General features: G+C 47.1%; 1 protein-coding gene across 1 annotated transcript in view; it reads left to right on the top strand.

The window, feature by feature from the left end:
- Positions 1-18222, top strand: part of DSCAM (DS cell adhesion molecule) — a 315819-nt gene that overhangs the window by 191080 nt on the left and 106517 nt on the right. The window contains exon 13 of the mRNA XM_044250904.1: positions 4682-4752. Within this exon, the coding sequence (XP_044106839.1) occupies positions 4682-4752 (71 nt within the window). The remainder of the gene's footprint in view (positions 1-4681; positions 4753-18222) is intronic.

An 18222-nucleotide genomic window follows, 5' to 3' on the forward strand; every position in this document is an offset into this window, starting at 1 on the left:
TGGAAGTGAGAGAGAGGACCATCCATGAAGAGTGACTGTCAGGGAAGCAGGAGGCAGGAGAGGAGCCCGATAAGGAGGTGGGGAGGAGAGCCCGGCCCGGTACCTGGGAGAGGAAACAAGAGCCGAGGTCTGCGTGTCGGGCACTCAGGAAGGGTCGTCATCACTGTCTTGACCAAACAGAATTTATAAACGTTGCCTTGCCTGGAAAGAGCATTAGGAACAGCACATATCATCTTCAGTTATTCCTGTTTTGCAGATTGAACAATTCTGGCTTCTGCAGAAATGCAGAGATTATTTATTTTGGAAAACCACCTTCATTATTAATTCTTACGTCCTATCCTTCTCCTCTCACAAGAAAAAGTGAAATATTCTGGTTTAAAAACAGAAGGAGAAACTACGCTTTCCATATATAGTAAAGCTTCAGCTCAAGAACATAAAAATAAATTCTTGAATGTCAGACGTCAACACAATTTTCAAAGTTAGTTAAATAAGTGAGTACCCAATGGTTGATCTTGAATACTTTCAGCTTTGGGGAATTCAGTCTGTCTTGGATTAAATTTTACAGAAATTGTCTACTTGCCAGAAGATGAGGACCTGTGGAATAATTACAGCTCAAGAGCTTTAAGGAAAGCATGAAATTTCTGAAAGCAGACTCATTTTTTTTATTGTGTTACATTAGTCGCATACAGTACATCATTAGTTTTTTTTTTAAGATTTTTTTTTAATTTATTTGACAGAGAGAGAGATTACAAGTAGGCAGAGAGGCAAGCGGGGGAGGGGGAGGCAGGCTCCTCCCCACTGAGCAGAGAGCCCGATGTGGGGCTCGATCCCAGGACCCTGAGATCATGACCTGAGCCGAAGGCAGAGGCTTTAACCCACTGAGCCACCCAGGTGCTCCACATCATTAGTTTTTTATGTAGTTTCCATGATTCATTGTTTGCATATAACACCCAGTGCTTTGTGCAATATTATACATATATAATTTTAAAAAGTTTTTCCTCTAATGCTTTAGAGGAATGGAAAATTCAGTTCCCAAACAAAACACCTCCTAATTATATTGGGCATGACTCTAATGTATGCATATAGATTAAATTCTTTTGGAGTTTCTCTTTGACATTGTTTCTATCCCTTTATTTTTGAGGGAGAGGTCTGGACTAGATTGGAAAGACAAATTCTCCCCAATTCATGGCTGCATCATTGACTTTACATTTTCTGATAGAATCAAGGTCATTTTGTAAACGCTATCCTTCTGTCTCTGTTTTTAAGCGTGACTGTATCATATTGAGGCTGTGATGCCTACGTTCATAGCCTCCCCCAGCCCCCAAAACGCCCCATCAAAGGCCATAGCCAGAGACACCCAAAGGAAGCAGGATAAGGTATTGTCCCCACTTTACCTGCCGTTCCTCACCAACAAGATCTTTAAGTCTGATTTAGCACAATTAAATTAAAATAATGCAGCACCCATATAGCTGTCAGACCTCAGAATCATTTTTTCAAGAAGGATTTTTGTGAATGAACCCCATGTTTCTCGATGACCACAGAATTATCAATGTGAAAGAAATCGCAGATCTCCATGGGAACTTGTATCAAAAGGCAGACCTGCTTGAAGGGCATGACCCTGGGAGCAGAAATTAGGTACAGAGCTATAAGAACAATGATGGCAGATCACTGGATGCTGGCCCCTCCCTTGGTCCCTGCTCTGGAGTCAGCTTCAGTGCTAACACTGCCTTCCCGCATGGGGACTCATGGGTAGACCCAAGAGCCTGCAGCACCCCCAGAAAACCAGTGGTCCCCAGGACCAGCCGGGTGAAAGAGGTATGCTGTGCATTCTGGTTGGAACGTTGCTTTACCCTTCAAAGCAGGGACTTGTTCTGGACCCAGATCAGAAGGCCATGCAGTTCGGAGTCAGCTGGGTGAGGACAGCCTGGTGCAAAGGTGTCCCTGCACCAAGTGCCCAGTGCCACTGTGATTGTGATGGTCCCCACACTGAGGTGGGGGAGACTGGGGGGTGACCCCCAGATGTGCACAGGCATTGCTGGTCAAGGGAAAAGAAAGCTCGAAGACAGAAGGTCAGATCTGCCCAGGGCAGGTGTGTTTGGGTTCCACTGAGATGTTGACTGTGGCTGGGCATGGGGGTAGAGTGGGGTGGTATATGGGGGGTGGGGTGGAGAACAGAGCATGCAGAGGGAGGCAGGACACAGAACGCAAGAGCACAGGGAAGTGAGTGTGATGACCGAGCTGCTTCAAGGGTGGTCTGGGCCCGTGTCCCCTTTAAAAGAGGAAAGCGGAAACCAGATCAATGCTTAGGACCCAAATAAAAACTGGCACCAGCCATGGATGCGAGACTGGGGCAGGCTGTCCAGTGAGGCTGAGAGCCTCAGTGGGTCACCGACAGACCAAGCACAAGGAGGAGACATACAGAAGAGAGGTCAGACTGGTGTTGGCAGGACGAAGGAGGTGTGGAGAAAGAAGCTGACTTCCCTCTCTTTCTCTCCCGGCCCTTGGAAACACTTCCTGCCCCAATATCTCCAATTCCCTTCAAGTTCATATTTGCAAAAAAGAATGAATCATCTTTTCTGGCAAACAGCTTCTCCTCTTAGTCTTCTCACTCTCTCCTAGTCCTGCCAGGCTGGGCTTCTGGAGTCAGCGCCCCCCCAATCCCTGCCTTCTTGCTCATGTAGGGAGCCAGAAGGAGGGTCCAGTTGCCCCTCCCCCAGGAGAAGAAGTTGGGCTCCTGTTTCTTCCTGCCCAGTGCCAATGCTTTCCCCAGTCTACCTGCACACTCTGTCTGCACCTGTCGATGCCGTCGTGAAGGCCCACACACAACTTCTCCCTGTGTTGTGTTCACAAGTCAAACAGGGGCTCTGTGCTCCCTGTGCTGTGCAGGGCACATGTTTCCATCGGCCTCCACCATTCCCTGAGCCCTTGTGTTCCTAAAGTCACGGTCCGCCTTCCTTCTCCTTCTGATTTCTTGCCTTTGCCTCTTAGGTTATTTTATTTTTACTTTTTGAAAGATTTTGTTTATTTCTTTGAAAGGGGGAGAGAGAGAGAGCAGGAGCCAGATGAATAAGGGGCAGATGGGGAAGCAGACTCCCCGCAAAGCAGGAAGCCCAACACAGGGCTCAATCCCAGGCCCCTGAGCTCATGATGTGAGCTGCAGGCAGCTGCTTAGCCAAATGAGCCACCCAGGCACCCCTGACCTTGTCTCTTATTATTTGCTAAGAAAACACAACCAGCAAGTTCACCAAAAGTTCCCCCATTGTTTCCTCCCTCTTCCCACCGCAGAGATGGTCACTCTGATGTCCCAGGACCCCACCATCTCCATTCCTGACAGTACACTTGCCTCTGTGTTCAGACATTGTTCCTTCAAGCATATCTTTTCTTTTCATTCTATGAATTTCCTCCTTCTCTCTCCTTGTGTCCAACATCCAATGATAATGATTATTATTGCTTGTATTTACTGAATACATTATTTTCATAACAACCCTATGACATGCATTTTACTGTCCTGTTCTATAAAGAAGGAAACCGAGACACAGAGGAATTAAGCAACCACATAGCTGCTAAGTGAGATAGCCAGAATTTGGACTCAGAAAGATGGAAACACCCATCAGCTTAGCAACTTTATTACTCGAAACTTCTTCTCCTGAACCAAGATCGTGTTTCCCTTGACCTTGCCTCTCCCCTAATCTGACCTTTACCTTTACCCTCCCACTGATTTCCAGACCCTTCAAACCAGCTCACAATCAGTACTGCTACTTTCTACTCTGCCCTGTGCTCCTCCCTCTTCTGCAAAGGGGCATCTCCACATCCACAGAAACGGCCTTTGCGCAGCTCAGCAGGGATAGCAGGACTGTCCATCCCACAGGACCCCAAAGGGGGTCTCTCCCTCCGAGTCCCGAGTTCCCTCTTGCTTCTGCTTCTTGGAAGATGCTTCAGTGTCGTCCGTGCTGTAGGCGGGCAGACTCTTCTCTCTCACAGTGCAGCATTCTGCTGTTCTGGTAACACGTGAGCTCTCGGTGGACTAAAACGTGTTCTGCCTCTTAGTTCTACACTGTGTACCTGGTGCTCACACGTTTCTGATACCCAGTGACTGACTGGAACTGGCAGGTAATTGGAATCCTACAAGTCTTGGAAATAGGGAGGTGTGAGTTGCATGCTTTGACTCTTTAACTCTGCTTCTGCTTTCTGAGGCTACCCCTCCTGGGTCATGAGAGTTTTCAAGCACAAAGGGTGAAAACCCAAAGCCATCAAAGGGACTCAAAGGCAGAAGAATCCTGATTTTTTTTTTCCCCCATGACCCCAATGCCATTGTCCCTAAACATGAGTTCCAAGGGAAAAAGAAGGGTCTTTGATAGGCACCACAGAGTTTCATAAAAGCCATGTTGTCTTACCCCTTCCTGTCTTACCTGGGAACTTGCTCCGACTTGAGTAGATTCATCACGTTGTCAAAGGTGTGGCGAGGAAGAATGCAAGGGCAGGTCCTCAAGGTTCATTTCTTGTGGGAGCAAGGACGCACAGGGTGAATTCAGTACCAACATCTTGGCCAGATTGGTCTGCTCACTAAAGCTGCAAACACACTTCTCTGTGCTGCGGGGGGCCTGTCTCCTGGGCCGGCGTGTTGGTTAGACACCAGCCTGTCTAGAACTGGGCTCTAACCTGTGGGTTCTGGTCTTTACAGCTCCCGACGGCCCGCCTCAGGAGGTGCACCTGGAGCCCCTGTCATCTCAGAGCATCAGGGTCACCTGGAAGGTAAACCGAGCCAACCCTTGTATTCCTGCACAGTGTTTGCGGGGTGAGCACCTCACATACATGCCGTGTTAGGATGCCAAGACAGTGACATTGTGTGAAACTTGGGTTTTGCCACGTTAGATTAAAAGCTCTTTTCTTGATGTCCAGTATATGTATCCACATTCTGAATACTTTTACAGCCAATTCCGTTTGCAGAGAGAGCGGAGTTGGCATGTCTTGTTTTCGTTCTTTGAATCTGATGGGGTCCCGAGAGCTGGTTGCCGCACAAGTAGGGGAGGGCATGTGCTTGGCACACCTAGCTTCGGTCCAGGGGAAGCTTTTTCCTAAGCGCTTTTCCAAAATGGCAGATCCGAGCATGGCAGATTGCCCACGGAACTGGCAGAAAAGACTGTCCCCCTCACTATGCTACCAGCTAACAACATCCTCGAGAATGCCCTTCCCTTCCTCCTCAGCATGGTGGCCTGTGGAGCCCGCTGCCATCCAAGGCAGTGGTGCCCACACGTGGCTGCAGATGCGGGCTGGCCACTGGTCAGCCGAGGGCTTGTGGCTGGTCACTGGGATAGACGCTTGAGCTACAGAGCAAACAACTACACAGGCAGATTATTACGCCCAGTACGGCCGCCATGTTTTTCACAGCATTGAAAAACTGTGAAAGGCGTTGGTGAAGGAAGCCGCATTGGTTATGTGTCGGAGCATGCTGGTCACAGGCGGCATGTGAGGTCCCACTGCCCCGGGGATCTTGAAGTCACTCACCCAGCGGGTAAAGCTGTTTTGGGAATTACTCATCCCTGGATGGGCTCCTGCCGACGGTGACTGTGGACTCTACTTAGAATGTTCTTGTTGGGTCCCCACTTGTGTGAGCCTCACTGGCTCTTCCAGTTCTGAGGTCCCCTTCCTCTGCTCTCTCCCTTTCCCTGCGTCCTCACTCAGAGCAGAAGCCAACACCCACAGTGGGGTCCTCGAGGGGCTTGCCCCTAAAACCATAAAGGCCTAGCGCATCACCCCTGTTGCTGGTGTTTTCCTTCTGGTGCCAGCCGTTTTGCAAAGGGAGCTGCCTCTGTAACAAAAAAACTCCTCATTGTCAGGGTGGCCACCATCTTCAGTGCCGATGCCACAGCCCCTTTGTGAGAGCCCTTATACCCCAGCCGGTGGTTGGCTCCGGAGGACAGCAGGCCGGAGCGTTCGGCCACACAGACAGCACAGGCCGAGCGCGTGGGAAGTGCTGGCGTTTCTGCGAGCATATCCGCCAGCTCGAGCATCACACACCAGACAGTGAAAGGCCCTCAGCGAGCCATAACCCTGGACCCATCCTGGCCACTCTGCAGATGGAATGCTGACTCACTCTGCCTCAGTTAACGGCTCTCTGAGGCCTCATCCCCAGCTCTGCTCAGTCTCACACGTCACCACTGAGGAAGGCCAGCTACTCCTGTGGCCCCTCAAGATTTCTGGGTCCTGCCTGAGAAAGGTGTCTGTCCGCAGAGCTCATGCACCTAAAAATGGAAACTTTCGAGACTTTCCAGGCATGGTGTCTTTTCTGTCTCCAGAAGACAAAGAAAGCTAAAGTCAGTAAATCGCTGTTAAAGTATTTCTTCTTAATGTCGTAGGGAAAGAAAGCCCTGCTCCCACTAGATCATGAGCCAGTGGCAATGCACAGTTCATGGGGCAGCGGTTTCTCTCGGAGCTGTGGGCGGGTATTGTGGGGCCTGTCAGCGCGAACAGGTGTCTGGGAGACTTAGCAGACTGAACCAGGAAAGGACCCCCGTTCGCTGGCTTGTCATTGCACATCGGCCTGGTTACATCACGAGAGTGCATCCCTGGTTCAACTGGACTGTATGCTTTTATCTACAATCCAAAGTATATGTAAAGGACATTTCCCTGCATGAAATATGCCTAGATTTTATGGTGTAAACACCAAAGACTTGCATTTTGTGTAAGGAAACTGACCAGAGAGGGAAAGAGAGAAGGAAGTAAGAAGAGAAGGAAAAATCACATTAACCCAGAGAGGGAGCCGTGCCCCAGCGGACAGGACAGCAACACCATGGTCATGAGGCAGCGAGCTGGGCGCTCATTCAGGGTCACAGGACGATGGACAGAAGTGAAAGCTGCACTCAGGGGAGAGAGGAGACAGAGGGAGAATGGTGCCATGGCTTTGGTGCGAAAACAGCCATTTTAGACTCTTGACCTCGGAAGGGTCCCAGGCACTCTGGCAGCCTTTAATACTGGAGCTAGATCCTGGTTGTTTAATTATAGTATAAGCAGCCCTTCTGTGACATATCCCTCCCACTGAACAAAATAAACAGCACAACTTCCCCCTTTTATTTTAGCCATGTCCTTCACCACAGAAAAGTTCCAAGCTTTTAAAATTTCAAGCCTGGTGAAGGTTCCCCATAACCCACTGAATGTAGACCAAGACCCACTGGACTCAAGAGGCCATTCAGCATTGGCTGCAGGTGTCCCCCCGCCACCTTGCCCCTGTTCCAACAGGCCATTCACGTGCCCACAGCTGGCTTCTCCCTCCTCCTTCGCTGTCACTGATGACACCGTTTCTCACACCCCCCACTCCAACCAGACCTGCTGGAAGGAACTGTCTGAGCCCCCGTGTGACCCTCACTCTTGGTGACAGCTCAGTGAGGCCCCGTCCCATAGGTTCTACCTTCCACATGCCTGGACCTCCTCTGTGGTTCAGAGAGCTGTTTAAGGTCAGGGAGGACCTCGTTCACCTCTGGTCCCCAATGGGTGGCATGCTTGAATGAAGGAATGAGGGAGGGAACAAATGACTGGATGAGGACATCTGTGAATTGAGAATGAAGGAGTCCACAGCCCAAGTGTTCCAATCCCAGCAGCCTCCCAAGCATTCCGTCTTTCAGGAACTGCCATGGAGAACGCCCCCAGCTGGGAGGAGCTCCGAGCTCCAGCCTGTACTATCCTGGGGTCTAATTCCCGCTGCCGTGAAGTTCCCTGAGCCCCCCGCGGTGGTTGCCCAAGACTGCCATCCCGCTCCGTGGAGCACAGGGACCCACCACTTTGCCGATGGGCTTCTCCTGTAATTTACTGAAAAAATACATGACAGTAATGGTTCAAAAATTCCGTGATAAGTGTCAGAGGAAATGGCCCTCTGCACATCACATCAAATGTCAGCCTTCAGGAAGATGTCCAAGAACCAGTGCCCTATTAAATCGGGCTTTTAATAATTTTAAGTATTTGGAGTTAAATAAAAACCCTGATCAGTGCCTTGACAGGAACTCGAGAGATAGCATAAGTGGTTCCAAATAACTAAAAAGGAAGTAAATGATAATAAAGATTCATTTTCTAGCTCTTGTTCCTCCCCTTTGAAAAACAGAAGAGTTTGCATAAGCAAATGCAGTTTCTTGCCGTTTTTGCTGGGGTTATTCAGAATCAGAGAGAATATGGGGGCACCTGGCTGGCTCAGTCAGTTCAGCACCTGATTCTTGATTTCAGCTCAGGTCACAGTCTCAGGGTCGCGGGGTCTGGCTCCACGGCGGACTTGGAGCTCAGCTTGGAGTCCGCTTGCCCCTTTCCCTCTGCTCCACACCACTCCTCTCAAATGAAGAAATAAATAAAATCTTTAAAAAATCAGAAAGAGGGGTGCCTAGGTGGCTCAGTGGGTTAAAGCCTCTGCCTTCGGCTCAGGTCATGATCTCGAGATCCTGGAATCGAGCCCTGCATCGGGCTCTCTGCTCAGCAGGGAGACTGCTCCCCGCACCCCCCGCCTGCCTCTCTGCCTGCTTGTGATGTTTTTCTGTCAAATAAATAAATAAAGACTTTTTAAAAAGTCAGAATATTTAAAGCTACTGATTATTGATAATATATTTAATTAAGTACCTTAAAATCATAAACCTAAAAGGAGAATTTTTTGGCTTTTCAGAAAATTATGGTTCTAGTCTACCTCCCTAAGTGTCGAAATACTGACAGAATAAGTCTCTCTCTCTTTTTTTTTAAGATTTTTATTTATTTATTTGACAGAGAGAGATCACAAGCAGGCAGAGAGGCAGGCAGAGAGAGAGGAAGGGAAGCAGGCTCCTTCCTGAGCAGAGAGCCCGACGCGGGGCTCGATCCCAGGACCCCAAGATCATGACCTGAGCCAAAGGCAGAGGCCTTAACCCACTGAGCCACCCAGGCGCCCCAGAATAAGTCTCTTTTCACAGTGCCTGTCACCTTCTCTTCTGGTCAGTCTCAGAATCAACAAGTATCATTTTATCGCAAATGAAGGGCAGTTCGATTGCCTGCTATCTGTATGTGTTCATAACATAAAGTCTTAAGTTTCTGAAATATTTAACTCTTACAAGTATCTCAAAACATTTCTCCAGAGGATGCAATGTAAGGCAGAGATTTTTTTTTCCTCTTGATGTAAATATTTTCTTTTGTTTTGAATGAGAAGTCTTTTCAGAGCCATATGCTATTCCAAAACTATGAATATTTCAATTGTTTAAATATTACAGTACTAAAAACGGTTGTCCAGACTGACAACTCAGGACAACATCCTGAGAATAATTTTGCCACTTTCTTGCCCCTCTATATCCAACCCTTTGGCTGAATTTCATTTAGAATGAACAATGTTGCAGAAGAGATTACCTGATTTCCATAAAATTTGAACATCTCATATTTAGGGATTTAATTAAATTTCAGTAATACTTTTAACTAAAACACCACATCTGCACAATCCCCAGTAATTCCAACTAATTGAGGCATCATTGCAATATGTTATGTTTCCCAGATGAGCTCTTACAATGGGAAAATGGCTTAGCTTGTCTTTTAAAAACAGAACCGCCTGATTGCCAGTGACCTTCATCATAATGGTTTAATAAACTGCAGCCTCCACTTGACTCCGGCATCTAAATCCCTCTACCCAAGAAATGGCACGCCATGTTGGGAAAGGACTGTCTTCTAGAATGCTATTTCCTGGCTGGGGTCCCTGGGAAACCAGTCTTTCCGAGCACTTGCTGTTAGCCAGGCTTTGTGCTCAACTTTGCGTGCATTAGACCGTTAGATCTGTGCACTGGGTATGTCGGGCTTCATACAAACTCCTGACCTAGAAGGGATTTGCCCAAAATCTGAGGGCTTGGGACTGTCAGGTCGAGGGCACCCTCACCAACGTTTTCCAACTGGTTTCTAAGCAACCGATAAGCTAAGGTACACAGGGTGCCAAGAGGGTGTCTTGTGCATAGTAAGTTTCTACAAATATTAGTTTCTTGTCCTGTTCCTTCCAACTTCATGTTATAAATTTTACTCAACCTTAATATTACAGAAAATAGGAAAAACGTAATTTCAACCTTATCCCTCTTTCTTTCCAAATGTAAACTTAGCCTAGCATATGTGCAGTAGTAAGTCAACACCCCTTTTCCTAACACCCACTGACATTCAAAAGGGTTGCCTTGAAATTAATTTTACTTCATTCCTTGACTCTCACTTTAATCCTCAGGGTATGAAAAATTACAAAATTTACATTTCTTCATCAATTTGTTCTAGAGTTGGATTTACAGCAGCTTTATTAAAAATCCCAATGACCAACATGTCTTACAAATATTTAAGGAACCGTCAGCCCTTCTCATATTAGCAAGTCAGCCTCTTCCCCCTCTAAGAAGAGGAGGAAAATCCAAACTGATTTCAGAATCTTTTGGTTGTCTGGATACCCTGTGATTCTTCTCTCTCAACTTCTCACAGCTGACTAGCTCTGTGAGGGTAGAGGGTGTATTTTACTTTGTTTGTTTTGGTTTTGTTTGTCCACTATATCCCCAGTAGGAATATATTTAAATATTTGTCAAATAATACATGAGACATTCCCATTGTCTACATTCATGTTAAAATATTTGTATCGATAGGGCTACCTTTTCTTTTGGAAACCCTTGGACTATATGCAAATCTTACTATTTGTGTGCATGTGTGAAATATACAAATCCCTTTAATAAAACCACTCATTGCTCATTTGCCTCACTTGGCATGTATTTGGCATCTCTCCCCATTGATCCCTTGGATTAGCCTTCCTGGTTTAGGCATGGGATTGGCCTTCACCAGTGACCCCAGTTCTCTGCTCCAGAGAAGAGCCTCAAGCCAGGCTGCCCAAGGGGTCCCTGCTGGCCTCCCAACCTAAGCAGGCAATTCTCCTGGTTCCCAACCCCCAGGTGTAGAGAAAAAAATGCTGGCCACATTTCTAAAGGCTGCTCAGCCGCCGGGAGCCTGGGTCTAGGTCTGACACCAGGCATGCTGGAGAGGTTGGCTCAGACTCAGTATAAGGAGGCCCATCCCAGTGTACCTCTCCAGCTAAATGACCCTGACAGGACACAAATTGGGCTTGGACTAAGAACTAGGACCAAGGCCATCTCCATTCATCAGCTGGCAGTCCTTTCAGATGGTTTATTCTGAATGCTTCACACTGAGCCTGGATGACCCTGACAAGGCAAGGCATCTGAGAGCAGGCACTTCCGCTGTTCTCTTTCAGAGCTGTTACATTATAAACTGCTAGGGTACAGTGAGTCAGGGGGCAAGGACGGTATTTTTGCCTTGATAGAGAACCTATCGTCAAAGATGCAAATATGAGTAGTGCATAAGAATCACGAGGTCATAACTAAAAGAGCATTCTGGACATGAATTGATGACCAGTCATAGGTCTTCTTTGTCTGACATGTCAACATCACATTTTGTAAGTGAATTAGGTCCTAAAGTTGGGACATCCCACTAAAAATTGCTCATGGTTGAATAATATTGAAAATTACTGTCTATTAAGTACACTGTGCATAATTTTAGCTATGAAATCTTACAGGGATTAAAGACTATATACAAAAAAATCACTGGACATAGAGTAGGATTAACATAAGTTAAATCCACCTACAATAAGTAAATTGCATATAAATATTCATAAGAATATGATATGATATGATGATATGATATGATATGATATGATATAAAAAGTATTGGATTAGACTTCAGGAAAATTAGATATTACTCCCACTTCCATACCTAATAACCTCAAGCAAGTTACTTTGTCTTTGCTGAAACTCAAAACATTTACACTAGTTCCGTTACTTGATAACAGGGAGGATGAAGGATGTGAGGGCACTTGGGAACCTGAAGGATGGCCCCTGAAAGGACACACTTGGTTTTGATGTCCTCCCTGGATGCTGGCCCCCTAGTGGCTCTGGATAGCACAGCCTTTTCTGCTGACAATACATCCCAGTAACTGTCAATCTTTTGAAATTTGCCTGAATAAATAAATAAATAAACAAACTTATCTTAAATGACCTAATAATTGCTGGATAGGTAATGATTTCAAGAAAAATATTCATAAGACCGTCTCGGGTATAGTTTTACTTGTTCTCCTAAAACACTGACTCTACTTTTAACAGAATAAATCAGAATTCAAGTTACAGTGAATATGGAACTAAGTATTATAAATGCACTGATTGGCACCCATCAAGCGAGTGAGTAAATGAATATACATTGTTTTGTGTGCCTCATTTTCCTAGAGAGCACTCATTAAGCCATGTTGCTAATAACACATTTCTCATCAGAAAAATCAAATAAGGTAGATATGTTAGTAAATGAACACAGATGTTAGGAGGAAAAATCAGAGGAATAATCGAAAGCATGCACAACCCAGAATTCAGAGGACACCTGTTATGTCATGGACATGTCTCCTAAGGCAAATGAAGAAATCTGATATTCCTTTCATGATTTAAAACCAGGCTGGACAAAGTTCCCTGTGGTCTATTTCAGGAAGAACTCTGGCCAGGACAGCTGTGAGCCAGTGGTTGCAGGAAACTTTCCTGCATCTAGTCTCCACATTCCATTTTCATGGTAACACGAAACAGAACAGGAAAATACAACGTATGCTTTCAGATTCATTTCGCCAGTAAAATACATTTAACCTAATGCACTAAGATGTACCCAACTAACTCTATCTCAAGGCAATATTTTAAAAGACACCTCCTCTTTTTATTAAAATCTTTGAGAACTAGTTTTACGGTCTTGTAACTCTTGTGATAGATTCCTCCCATTAGCACATTCTTTTGAAAATTTTAACGCGAGATGTAAAAACTGCTATATGCTTTGAGTAATCATAGAAATACAGGAAATGAAATGATTCTGCCTTTTAAAGATACATTATCATTTCTGTTTTTTTCTGAAAGTTACAATCTAAAGTTGGAAATAAGCCCTGTTCTTATCTAAATAACAGAAGAATTCAGGAGGTGTATTCTGATTGACTTGTGGAGGTCAGAATTCCCAAGAAAGTAAGGGATGAGTCAGAGAATGGGCAGTGTCACTCCTGGAGGCTCTGTACAGGACCTGGGGCTGTCTCTGCATTTGGGCACATGTCAGGTGCATCCCCCATCTGGGAACCAGAGTGGTCCCTAGGGGAATCCCACACCCAGGATAGCATGTTCCTGACAGGAGTGATGGTCCTACTGAACACTTTCTCCATGCTCTTCTCCTCCATTAACCATTTAAGAGTGCTCATGCCTGAAATTCCTTCAGTTGAGGTTAATGCTTCTCATCACCCAAGCACAGATAAAAGACAAAGGTAGGTAGTTCTATGGAAGCAATGCCCCTCTATGTTTCAATCATGACATAAAGTGTCCATGGTAGATATTAAATCCATGACCAAAAGTCTGCTGTTGATGCAGACATTGCTGGTCTTCTTCTGACAGAACATGGGTTAGGACTTCTCCATCCCAGCAAGAAAGGGGACTGACTCCATCAAGCCCTCACCCTAAGCCTTGGCCTCTCTCCAACCTTCCTCTCATGAAGGTGCCTCTCCTCCCACCACGGCTCACCTCCCATCCTCACCCCACCTCCAATCACAGCCCACCCTGTGAATTCTACCCCCCAACTTGCTTGCTGATTCAGTCCACACACTGAGTCCCCCAGGGGTCTGCAAACTTTCTGTCATGGGCCAGAGAGCAAAGATCTCCAGCCTTGTGAGCTCCAGAGTCTCTGCCTTAACTCCTAGCTCTACCGACTATACACAGAGGCAGGCAGCCAGTAAAACTTACTCAGGCAACTGACATTTGAAGTGCATGTAATCTTCATGTATCACGAAATATTCTTCCTCCTTTGAATTCTGCAGCCATATTAATACGTAAAAAGTATATGCGTTCTTAGCTAAGGGCCATGTAGAAGAACGGCCAAATATGGCCGCACGACCATAGTTTGTCAGCCATGCCATACTGAACACAACCACACCTGGGAGGCAGACACGGGCCACTGAAATACATCACGAATAGCTTCCTGTTACATGGCTCTCCCAGCATAGAGCTGAAGGACCGACAGACTCTTCCCAGGAGTGAAGTCAGAGCCTTCCTTCCATTCAGCATCTCCTTCCGAACTGCGGATCTTCTGTGGTCCTTCTGGACAGAACTTACAAAAGCAGAAGTTACAAAGACTAGGACAGTAGCAATTCTTCCTATGGTTGAAGCAGGCCATTCCTTTACAAAGACTCTGATATCTTTGAAAATACTTGCTTTTCTCTTGTTTAGCAGATCTGGATCAAGTGGGCCCCCCAGATCTCCACAGCCACCCAGCCATTCTCAGGGGCTCCCACTACCTACAGGGGAGCTATTCCAGGTTACGTCCCTCTGGAGGAGCCAAGCTTTTTGGGATCACTCAGCTGCTGCTGGATAGTTGGGGTCCTAGTCATGTGCTCACAGATTGGTACACACTCCCTCCTGGCATCCTACCCCAAAACCCTTTCCCTCTGCATCCCCGCTGCCTGTGCAAAATCTAGATGCACAGGTGAGATCTGTCTGTCAAAGCCTCAGAATCTCTAGGTGTGCACTCTTTCCTGGCTGGGCCCTGGCCTTGCCTCTTGGTGGTCCATGGACCTGTCTCCTGCAGCCCCTTCCCACTGTCTCTCTGCTTTTTCCCTGGTCTGAACCTGGACAGCTCCCCACTCTGTCATTCTCTTCAACGGACTCCTCTCCCAGACTCTGGGACACCCATCACCCTTCTGGCCAACTCTGTTTCCCAAAAACATCGGGACATCTAGAGGCCCTGACATTCAGTGTGGGATATTCTGGAGACCAGCTCTCAGAGCCAACACCAGTTGCGATCTGCGGATGTGCTATGCTTTCCTTTGTTGGTTCTCTGGCAGAAACCCCTGGATAAGCCATTAAATCTGGTGAGAAATGCTGTCTATGGTTACCAGAAAGTGTGCTGTGCAGACAAGAGTGCGATTCAGAAAAAGGAGGGGACCCAGCAAGAGTAGCTCTTCAACATGTTGGTTGGTTGGATGAAGGAATGAACGAATGAATGAGTGGGGGAACGGAACGAGAACCGCCCCACGCTTGAGAAATTAAATGAAGTCTGTGATGCAACAGTTAACCTCAATTTCATCCCGCAAGACTGTAAGAGCCTGTTTCTAAAATTCTACATGTGTTTTCCAAGCCCGAGCACACACTTGGCCGCCACCTCCACCCCAGCTGCCAGATCTGACGAGAACTCAGTGACTATCAGCTTCAAGTCAAAGTTCTTGGCCTCTCAATCCTGTGCCTCCTTCATCATTGTGTCACTCATCCTTAATTTCTCAGACCTGCACTGAGTAGCTCCTGCCATCTCCCCTGCACAGTCAGCACAGAACCCTTCCGAAGGGTCACTCGGAGCTGTTCCTCCCAGGGCCGTCCCTGGTTATCCCTCCCGGGTGCAGAGGGGCAGGCTGGTTGCATTCCTGCCAGACTGTCCCTCTTCAGCACTGGTCTGTCTTCCTAGAGGCTCAGATGAAATGCACCTTCTCTGGGAATCTGGGAGTCTTTCTGCCACAGTGGGAAAAGGCACCTCTCCCCCTTTCCCTTCTGCGATACCCCACGCCATCCCTCGGCACTGCAAACACCATACTCTGCTCTCATCATGGGCTCCCTTGCCAGTCTCTCCTTGTGCAGGATGGGCGCCCGTTCCTACCGCTCCAGTGAATGCATCCACTCACCGCGCAAGCATACCAAGTAGCTTCTATTGATGCTGGGGAACAGGGGCGGGGACTGGAAGGAGGACATGAAGATAAGAAAGACAGTCCACAGCCCCCGGAATAGAAGGGAAATGAGGACAAGTTACATTTCAAGTGAATTTGGAAGAACCTAAAAGGAGAATGTTCAATTCATTTTTCACCTGAATTCCTCAACAAGCCCGAGTAACATGGTGTTCTTGGAATGCAGAAATCTGCAGCAGAGGCTTTCGCGCTCCAGTTGGTCGGCCAGTGAACCCTAGCATTGAGCCGAGTCCACTCACCTGCGCTGGGAAGGGAAAGGGAAACATGCAGGAACAGGACCTGGCTGTTGGCTTTCTAAAGAAGAGAGGCCTGCTCTAATCACCCACATCCTTGATGATGCTGTGAGCATTTGCACATCCTATGCTCGCTAGCTTTTTAAAGACCTCTGTATCTGCTACAGGCAGCTCCCAGGCTCCTCTGGACGGACACATAAAATGCAGACGCTTGCAAACCACAGATACACTGACACCGTGCTACTGTTGTCATGGAGATGGAAAGAGACAGTTTCTTAAGGAAGTGGGGGTTGGTGGGGGGGGGGGACCGGAGGCTGGAGTAAGGATACTTGGAAGGATGAAAGAAAAAGCTGTTTAGGGTTTTTTCTACAGGAGGAGAAAAATTGCAGGGCTAGAAAGGGGAGAGAGTTCCCCAGATGGCAGATAAATGAGACAAATGGAAAGAACCCAGGCTCATTACCTGATCCAAAGGTAAATGAAAGGAAGAGTAGTAGTCAACACAGAAAAATAATTAACCCCATATGAGAAGCACAACCATGAAGAGAGAAGGGCTCCTTCCAGAACGGTGGTACACTCACAGTGGCTGGGGGAAGGTAGAAACAAGACCCGTGTCAGTCAGAGCCGTCTGTAAATAATGCCATCGGACGGTCGCCTTCTGCAATATGCAGTGAGCCCTAGACGTCTCTTCTTTTTTTTCCTTTTTCCTTTTAATTTTCCCATTCACTAACTGTCCAGAGTCTTCCTTTAATACATAGCAAGAGGACTTGTTGCCAGGTGAGATTTGCTATGAATCTGTGGGTCTGCCGTAAGTTATCCTTGTTCTAAAAACATGTCACCCGTGAGATGGCCAAACAAGTGAACCAACTCCAGGATCCCTGCTTTAATAAGGAAAAGAAAAAGGATGACTTTGTGCAAACACGTTCGCTCCTCAGATGCTCTTTTCCTCCCTTGATGGGTCTGGGAAGGGAAGCTGGACCCCCTCATCCTGATGCACGAGCCGCCATGCTGAGAGGCCACAGGGAAGCCGGCTCTCAACCGGATCCAGTTGTGCGGTGGTCCTGAGCGACCCTTCTCTCCTGGCTCGTCCAGGCCTCTGACGGACAGCTTCATCACGCGCCTGGAGTCCAAGCATCTCTTCCATCTTCAAACCATCCTCGTTGGTCCTGTACCTAGTCCGGTTATACATCTGCAACAACGTCATCCTTGACCATCCCTTTCTTTGCACCTCACATATGCTCGAAACCATTCTCTCCTGTGTCGACAGTCACATTTTCCGAGAATGTGTGCCCTGCTGAAGCCCTGTTTTGGACAAGGGAGTGGATGAGATTTCAAACATGTTTGTGAGAATCCTTAGGCGCTTGGAGCTTACAGTCAAGTCCTTGGAAACCTGACGTTCGATATGGAACAGAGGCCACGGGAGGGGATGAAATTGGTCAGTTCTTGCGGAGCTGAAGGCGAATCGGTGCATGTGCGTGGAGGCCAGAGGAGAGAGAACCCCTTGGATGGAGGCAGTTGAAGGAAGCAGGCGAGCCGGAAGTGGAGCCGGCTTTGGAGAATGAGTTGGGCTTTGATAGAGGAGGAGGAAGAGTGGTTTCTGATGAGGGCTTTCGTGAGATGGGAAAACCCAAGAGAGCTGGAATTTCCATGCTTGTTCCAACAGCTAGAGAGAATCCTGGGTCACCAGGTAACATCCAGGGGGCATTAGCCTGGAAAGACTACAACCAGGTTTGAATCTCACTGCGGGTACTGCTGAGATCTGGGGAGAAAGGGACATGATCAAAGTGGTATCTGGGGAAATTTCCCTTCTCCACTATCTGCAACCCAGATTCAAAGTATGTTCAAGATCTCTACCTGATTTCCTCTTTTTCTTTTCTTCCTAAACCACCATTAATTTCACTCATTTAGTTTTATGAAACAAATAATTATTTTTGACCCATTTTGTCAATCACAATTTGATGCTATTTAATGGCCAGAGAATTATATTCTAAAACTGCCTTCCCCATTAGGGTTTCTCCCTTACATACACCTACCTTTATCCCAGGTAAACACATGCTCCAAGGCATGGATGTTTAAAACATCATCCAAAAATATTTTTATTTTTTTAAGTTTTTTAAAAATGTATTCATGTGAGAGAGGGAAGGAGAGAAAGCACGAGCAGAAGGGGGAGTCAGAGGGAGAGGGTGAAACAGGCTCCCCACTGAGCAGAGAGCCCGATGTGGAGCTCGATTCCAGGACCTTGGGATC

Source organism: Neovison vison, chromosome 6 (genome assembly GCF_020171115.1).
Source record: "Neovison vison isolate M4711 chromosome 6, ASM_NN_V1, whole genome shotgun sequence".
Classification (NCBI taxonomy): domain Eukaryota; kingdom Metazoa; phylum Chordata; class Mammalia; order Carnivora; family Mustelidae; genus Neogale; species Neogale vison.